This window comes from Coregonus lavaretus (genome assembly GCF_964263955.1).
Source record: "Coregonus lavaretus genome assembly, chromosome: 3".
Lineage (NCBI taxonomy): Eukaryota > Metazoa > Chordata > Actinopteri > Salmoniformes > Salmonidae > Coregonus > Coregonus lavaretus.
In genome coordinates this window covers 12,683,365-12,692,237 of record NC_139990.1, presented here as the reverse complement: position 1 = coordinate 12,692,237, position 8,873 = coordinate 12,683,365, and the positions used below count along the sequence as shown (strand labels likewise).

Below are 8,873 nucleotides of genomic sequence, written 5' to 3'. Positions count from 1 at the left end.
TGATAAAAATTACAGACCTCTACATGCTTTGTAAGTAGGAAAACCTGCAAAAACTGCAGTGTATCAAATACTTGTTCTCCCCACTGTATACAGTGTTGTAAGTACAAATGGGAAAATAAATAAGCATAAATATGGGTTGTATTTACAATGTTGTTTGTTCTTCACTGGTTGCCCTTTTCTTGTGGCAACAGGTCACAAATCTTGCTGCTGTTATGGCACACTGTGGTATTTCACCCAGTAGATATGGGAGTTTATCAAAATTGGGTTTGTTTTCAAATTCTTTGTGGATCTGTGTAATCTGAGGGAAATATGTGTCTCTAATATGGTCATACATTTGGCAAGTGCAGCTCAGTTTCCACCTCATTTTGTGGGCAGTGTGCACATAGCCTGTCTTCTCTTAAGAGCCAGGTCTGCCTACGGCGGCCTTTCACAATAGCAAGGCTATGCTCACTGAGTCTGTACATAGTCAAAGCTTTCTTTAAGTTTGGGTCAGTCACAGTGGTCAGGTATTCTGCCACTGTGTACTGTCTGTTTAGGGCCAAATAGTATTCTAGTTTGCTCTGTTTTTTTGTTAATTCTTTCCAATGTGTCAAGTAATTCTCTTTTTGTTTTCTCATGACTTGGTTGGGTCTAAAAGTGTTGTTGTCCTGGGGCTCTGTGGGGTCTGTTTGTGTTTGTGAACAGAGCCCCAGGACCAGCTTGCTTAGGGGACTCTTCTCCAAGTTCATCTCTCTGTAGGTGATGGCTTTGTTATGGAAGGTTTGGGAATTGCTTCCTTTTAAGTGGTTATAGAATCTAACGGCTCTTTTCTGGATTTTGATCATTAACGGGTATCGGCCTGATTCTGCTCTGCATGCATTATTTATTATTTGGTGTTTGTCCCATTTTGTGAATTATTGGTTGGTGAGTGGACCCCAGACCTCACAACCATAAAGGGCAATGGGTTCTATAACTGATTAAAATATTTTTAGTCAGATCTCTCTCTCGCTCTCCCCCGCTCTCCTCTAAGCAAGGACATTTCAGAATGGTGCCATGGTAGAGGTGTCCTTTTCCTTCATGTTAACAGCTAGTGTGTAAATGAACCATAGACGTACTAGGTAACTGTCATTCTAGCTGTCTCTACTACTGGTAACTGAATAGGTAAAGTGATCCTAGAGATCCTCACTGCCTCTCAGGTGACCCGATGACCTTCTATTCTAAGGCTGGTGTGTGTGTCGGTCTCATCAAAGCTGATTCTATTGGCTGCCTCCATTGTCCTCTAGGGCTCTAATATGAATAACAAATACACACCACAGCTGGGCAATACACACCTACTGACTTCACCCTGAATATGCAATTAAACACACACAAGGCACGGGCCATTGTCTCTGCATCTAGCCAGGGACCGGGGACAGGGGGAGGGGTGTTACCATAGTAACAGAAGGACTGTGACTGCCTTCTGACCCTTATCGAGGAGGAGATGGCTGTTTCTTGTGTGTTTGAGGTGGGGGGGCTCTATTGTAGGTAGCGGTAGGTAGCCTAGCGGTTAAGATCGTTTGGTCAGTAATTGAAGGGTCGCTCGCTGGTTCGAATCTCCGAGCCAACTTTTTTTTCAGTACCCTCATTGAACTAGATAGCATTCAGTGTTTAAAATGCTACTGTCTCACTCCTGGGGGAATGCTGAAGACAGAAAAATAAAATAAAAAGGAATGTGGCCATCATAAAAGAGAGGAGGAGAGAAGGTAGGTAACCTAGGTAACGGCCGAGGATGTTCACCTCGGAGGCGACTAGCCTGAGTGCACATGAAGAGGAGGTAGAGGAAGAAAGTAAAACTTATCTCACAAGTATTCACACACACACACACACAGCCAGCACCACTCTATTCAGCTAGAGAAATGCCACACCTATTTTCATCTATGTACGCAAACGGAAATAAAAAGTGAATAAGAATAAACTGAACAAAAACATCCAAAGTACATTTACATTAAAAACCTTTCGCTCTGCCTTTCCCTGTGTTGCTGGGGATGAAAGGTTTACTCCTGGCCTATGATGCGTTGTCACTGACAATTCCTTTAAAACTTGTTGAGAAATGGGAGAGGTTAGCAGGTGATGAAAATACACCAGAAGAGGAGAGGAGATGCTGACGGCGTAGTACAAGTAAAGGACAAAGCGAAGTAGGGGAGGAAGAGAGATGAGGAGAAAGAGAAGGAAGATGAGGAAAAGAAGCAGAGAGAATAGTGTCCGTTTGATGACATCAGCCACCTACCTGCCCTCTGTACACGCACATATGACGCCACCCGTTTCCCCTGAGGACACAAAGGACAGGTTGCATCGTCACGTCTGTGCGTCACTAAAGAGCACTGAGGGCTCTGTCATTTACGCGCCAACTACTAAGTAACCAGGCATCCAAGGAACAAATACACGCACCTGCATTGTGGAGAACCTAAGTGGAATTAATCAACTGTGACCTCAGGGCATTGTGAAGGTTGATGGCAGCCTCATCGGCTGAGAAGTCGATACCTGCAGTGCCTTCAGAAAGTATTCACACCCCTTGGCTTTATCCGCAGTTTGTTGTGCTACAGACTGAATTTAAAATTGACTACATTGAGCTTTTGTGTCACTGGCATAATGTCAAAGTGGATTTATGTTTTTAGAAATTATGACAAATTAATTCTAAATTAAAAGCTGAAATGTCTTGAGACCATAAGTAATCAACCCCTTTGGTATGACAAGCCTAAAAATCTGCTTAACATTTACATTTTAGTCATTTAGCAGACGCTCTTATCCAGAGCGACTTACAGTTAGTGAGTGCATACATTTTTCATACTGGCCCCCCGTGGGAATCGAACCCACAATCCTGGCGTTGCAAGCGCCATGCTCTACCAACTGAGCTACAGGAGGCCTTAACAAGTCACATATGTCACATGGACTCACTCCGTGTGCAATAATAGCGTTTAACATGATTTTGAATGACTACCTCATCTCTGTACCCCACACATACAATTATCTGTAAGGTCCCTCAATCGAGCAGTGAATTTCTAACACAGATTCAACCACAAAGACCAGGGAGGTTTTCCAATGCCTCGCAAAGGGCACCTATTGGTAGGTGGGTAGAAAACAAAAAAACAGACATTGAATATCTCTGTTGGTTCAAAATATTTTCTTCCATTTCCTTCTTTAATAACCACTGAACACAAACTCTGATAATGTAATGTCCATAGTGATTGACCTTTGGGTGAAAGAATAGAATGGGACATTATTGAGGCCTTTATCTCTTATACAGACTTTGTAAATCAAGTTCCTGTTTCTGAATTGTGGCCTACAAGGCGCTAACATGACAGTAAATATCACACTAATCTTTCAAACACAAGCCCATTTATTTGCAAAATAAACAAAAAGAAAAACAAGATCCAATCAAAACAACGTTTTGTTGTGTTGTAAACCTCTGGACTAGTTTGTTGACCATGTACAAGATACCTTTAGCTACTTGACCTTGAGTCTCAGTCCAGATCTGCAGTGTGGTACAATGATCTTTAATCTTTACAAAAAGGTTATGTATGAGTATAAACATTATATACATTTTGTAGGTGGGATCTCACACAGCAGGAGGAAACAGTTAGCCAGATATCAGATTCTGAGAAAATGCCATATTTCCAGTACAACAAAAATATTAACTCGAAAAAGGCAATAGGTTCTTGGCTGCCAGTTCTTACTATCCAGTCCTCAGCTCTAGCTCATTTATGATGATTGTCTTTTTTTTTTGTCCACAATATTTTGGACCCTTCCATGGAGCATTTGCCACATTACTCTTCCCACATCAGAAACAAAGAATTTATCCTCCTACTACCTCTACCGCTGTCTCATTATCTCTGATTAGGCTATTTCTTAATGTCAACAACCCACTTTCGCTGAATATTAATACATGTTATCTGGCTGACTCATTGATCCTGCCCTGTGAAACCTCACTGTGGCTTTGAGCAGTGGGGGTTAGGGGCCAGGGTTAAAGGTCAGGGGTCACTATGATGGGGGGTCATCTCCATGGATAGCCTTGTACTTGGTCATCTCCTCTGGAAACACCTTGCCCAGCTCAGAGATCAGCAGGCTCTTGAACTTCTGCAACCAGAGACAGAACAGAGGGGTCAGAGTTTGAAGCTAAAGTTTAATTACTGTTATTTAGCAAGAACCATTATGGTCCTGATGGTAATAAAACAGTATAAGGGGATTATATATGCTTATGACACATCTTACAATCCATTATAATCCTAAGGCATTATACCAGCAGGCTTTGAGTAAAGTGTAACCAAGACTACTTGTCATTAAGTAATTTCTTGAATCTATTTCTATGTCATTATTAGGCTTCAATTTACTGCCACTTACCGTCATGGTGTCAATCTTGCCTTTGACCTGCTCGTTCTTGGCCAGGGCCCTTTCCAGACATTCCTTAGTGTACAGCTGGGGGTTACGACCCTGGTCTATGTATCTGACAACATAAGGCAAACCATTACATTGGTTGAGTTAGGCTGGAGGGTCTGTGGCCAAGTGGAGGTCTGAGGGTGAGAAAGAGCTGGTACAAGGGTGACTTTCTGTTAAGCTCACCATAGTCTCACATCACCATCGTTCCAAATCTCATCTTGTTGACTCGACTATTGGAAGTCTGGAGAACTTCAGTATTGGATTTTGCATTTGAATGGGAGCGCTGGCATTCAACACTCGCATTTGATTGGCTCTGAGAATAAATAACTACTCAGTTTCTCCTCAGGAGAGGCAATTCCTGTTTTATCTGTGTCCCTTTTCCTACCGTGTCAGACAAAGTCTTATAGCTTATGCAGCATTTGTTTAGTATAGTATGCATGCATGCTCGCTTGTTGCACGTCTGATTTTTTCTCAGAAAACACAATCTGTTTGGTGCTCCAGTGCCACCCATGCAAACTGTGATTGGTTTGAAGTGGCAACGCGTAACTAGTTTCCATCTAGACTCCACCGTACTCTCCACCCATTTTGTCGTATTCCTGAGGATAACTTCCCCAGGCTTTCAAAAGTTACATGATGCTCACAGTAAACTAGAGCTAGAAATGGCCGGTGTATGTATAAGTTGGTAGTTACGTCTACTCACTCGAAAGCCTCGAGAGGAACGTTGATCTCATGTAGCTGCTGGCGACATTTCTCGATGTCCTGCAGTCCCGTGATCATGTAGTTTCTAAAATGCACAGGATCGAGTAGACATTTCAACAACTAGCAGGCAAAATAATCTACAACTACCATAAAACTACCTACCTCAACATTACTGACAGTTAGATTAATTAACTGATTAATTGCTGACTATGTTAAGTATTTTATACCCTGATGTGTGTCTGTGACATTGATTGACTGTACTAGCTAGCTACCAAAGTAGCTAACTAGCTAGCTAGCTAGCTATGTGGAGGCTAGTTAGCATTGCCATTGGCTAACCCATTAGTCTTTTTTAAACAACTGCGGTGTATTGATAACTTGGGGAGTTAGTAGTCAGATATTTAAGTGGCTAGCTATGATGGCTAGTAATACTAGAAACACCTAGCTAGCTAGCCAACTATCATCACTTACAGTTTTTGGTTGAGTCCAGTTTGACTGCTAGGTTGGAAGTCGCTAACGATGATTCCCATCTGTCGAATATTTTCAATGAACTTCTCGAGATGCTCCTCGAGGTTATCAAATTTCTCAGCCATGTCTCCAACAAAACGTTATCTATGTCTTCAGTTCTCATAAACATGAAATGTAAAAAGACAGACAAAGCCTTCTGTCAATTCATCTAAATTTCAGTCGTTTTCCAGATTCCCCCATAGCGCTACAGTGCTTTTCGTAAGGATAAGAACCAATCACTGGCGAATGTGTTGTTGCCGTAGCGACAGCTTGCCGTCTGCAGCTCCAGATTGCTGCAAAGCGTCGTGCTCTGAAATACTCAGAGATACATTGTTGCAACTTGCTGATTGTACAAGGTCGTACATCTCATAACATTGATTGTTACAATGTATCATCGTCACCATGCATTTTTAATGCAGGTCATTTCGCAGCATTTATTTATATATATTGATGGACAGTGTTTTATAAGTGTTTTCAATTCATAAAAGCAGTGCAGTGGAACAATAAAACATACAAAATATCAAATAGAGTAAAATACTTTGTAGGCTACTTAAGATAGCCGGTTTGATGCCACTTTGTAATATAATAACCTTACATTAGTGTCCTACTTCACCTCACACTTGTTATGAACTCATCAATAAGACTTTGTAGAAGCTTGTAGATTTTGATCCGATAACACACTCTCTGTTTTTACAAAAATGTGACAATAACCTTTTTACAAAACCCTTTCCATGCCCTTGGAAAATTGATTTGGGGACATTCCAGGCTCTTTGTGAAAATCTAGCTAAAGGAGTCTGCACAGCTTTTACTTGATCCTGAAACACCTCTACTGTCCCCCAAATTCAGTCCCCTTTCATGAATGTATCCTCTTTTCTATCCCCCCCTTACTTACATGTCATGTGCTTCATTTCTTTCCTTTCCTATCTTATTATTTCCCTCTAATCCCTTCCGCTGTCACCTATATAGCATAAAAAATCGATTCAGAGATGTTATGAACAACTAAAACAACATATTTCAATGTATTATATAATATCTAATGAAGGAAAATACATTTAAATTGATTAAAGGTTCATTTTGTGCATTTTTATAGATCCCTGTCCCACTATTCAAACACCATTCATGGGAAGTGGGACAGTGCTATAAATCTGATTTCATAAAATATAACAACTGTTTACATGAATGGTTATTATATTTTAAAACACTACCAATAACTATTCATTTCAAACACCAAAAGCTAGATTGTTGAATTATAATTGACAGAATGAAAGCCTTATTATTAGGGTTTCATATGCCGGTTTTTCATGAGTTTCAACGGGTCACCCCATCTAACAAACCAGACCACATACACTACAATGATGTCACACTAACCAAAAAATGTTTTCATGCACAGAACACATTCAGCCCCTCAGGAGGCGGATAAGATTCAGCATGGCCCTCAGATCCTCAAAATGTTCTACAGCTGCACCATTGAGAGCATCTTGACTGGTTGTATCCTCGCTTGGTATGGCAAATGCTTGGCATCAGACACAAGGCACTACAGAGGGTAGTGCATACGTCCCAGTACATCACTGGGGCCGAGCTCCCTGCCATCCAGGACCTCTATCCCAGGAGGTGTCAGAGAAAATTGTCAGACTCCAGCCACCCTTGTCATAGACTGTTCTCTCTGCTACCGCACGGGCAAGCGGTACCGATGCACCAACTCTGGAACCAACAGGACCCTGAACAGCTTCTACGCCCAAGCCATAAGGCTGCTAAATAGTTAGTTAAATAGTTAACCAATAGCTACCCAGACTATCTGCATTGACCCTTTTGCACTAACACTTTTGACTCATCACATATGCTGCTGCTACACAGTAAATTTTGAAGTGTTAAAGTAACACTTAAAGAGTTAGATTTAACACTATTTCTGAGTGTATATGGTCCCACCCTGAAATAGTGTTAATTTGACTCTTTTCATAGTGTTAACATTTTAGAGTTAAATTAACTCTAAATAGAGTAAAAATTTAACACTCGCTTACACTGAATAGTGTTATTTTAATTTTACACTAAAGGTTAAATAACACTGGAGAGTGTAAATATTACCCTTGGAAGAGTTAATCATTTACTCTTCTAAAATAACAAATCAACTCTGATTGAGTTTGATTCCAGTCCAGTTTAACACTGCATGGAGTTGACACTCAAGGTTAAAATAACTCTGATAAGTGTTGATGTTACACACTATTGTGTTGATAATTGACTATCTTGCAGTGAAAAACAAGCTCAAATAGAGTCAAATTCTAACACCGTATAGTGTCACGGAAATAAATCTCAGCAGTATTCATTTTACACTTTTTTAGTGTCAAATTACACCAAATACTCCATTAAGTGAGTAAAAATCACAACTTACCACAAAATAATGCATTTCAAATTTTTATTAACAGCTCAACTATGTCAGGCTAAAATATATTAAGAATACAAATCCCTTTTTAAAACATTGACCTTAGGTTTCCATAAAATGGCAATAGGGAACAACATACAAGGAGGAATCTGTCGTTCCATACTTCATTTGAACATCAAAAGGTTTAAAGTAACACAGTTCAGTAATGTTGATCACCTTTTGAACCCTGTCTGGATGCATCCTGACCTTAAAGGCATAGTAATGGTAATCAAAACACACTGTTTCCATCAGTTTTCCACAGAGCAATACACAGTCATCTTTCACAGCAATAATTTTGATTTTACAAAATACAGGCATCTCAAATGCTACCTCAGTACAGATAATGAAGTCACGGCGGTACTCTGTACCATGATGTTTGATCCACTTGGCAGAAAACACACTGGTAGACAATACAGACCCAAATTTTAAAGCAATCTCGGGACCTTCTTTGAGCTCACTAAGTGTTACCATCTTCCCCGAACCTAAAGTTAATCTTTCCTTGCTAAAGGACTCTCGATACATTGCCATACAACTTTGGTGCTTTTTGGCTAATGTTTTTGTTACATTTACATTTTGAAGTGTTTATTTCGTTTAGCTTCTGAATTTAAGGGTGTGAAAGGGTTTTCCAACTTTTGCAAAGATTGTTCTATTCTGTTCTTATTTTCAGTTTCCTGTGGAGATAAGCACTGCAAAGCTGCATCTGTAGCTTGACTTTGAATCTCAAAAAACACTTCTTCCATGGAGGAAACAAAACTATTTACAGTAGATTGACTTAATCCAGCTGCTTTTAGTTGTGCAACAGCAGAGGCACACATATCTAGAGTGCTCCTGTTGGACTTTTTCAACAGAGTAGATGTGGCTA

At 40.3% G+C, this 8,873-nt stretch overlaps 1 protein-coding gene across 1 annotated transcript; it reads right to left on the bottom strand.

Moving 5' to 3' along the window:
• Positions 1-3,188: 3,188 nt before the first annotated feature.
• LOC311114664 (mediator of RNA polymerase II transcription subunit 10-like) lies at positions 3,189-5,845 on the bottom strand. The gene is made up of 4 exons (XM_084157220.1): positions 5,560-5,845; positions 5,093-5,176; positions 4,357-4,459; positions 3,189-4,092 (listed from the first exon to the last, which is right to left on the bottom strand). The coding sequence occupies exons 1-4, from the start codon at positions 5,679-5,681 to the stop codon at positions 3,997-3,999; spliced, it is 405 nt and encodes a 134-aa protein (XP_084013346.1). The 5' UTR covers positions 5,682-5,845; the 3' UTR covers positions 3,189-3,996.
• Positions 5,846-8,873: the final 3,028 nt, after the last annotated feature.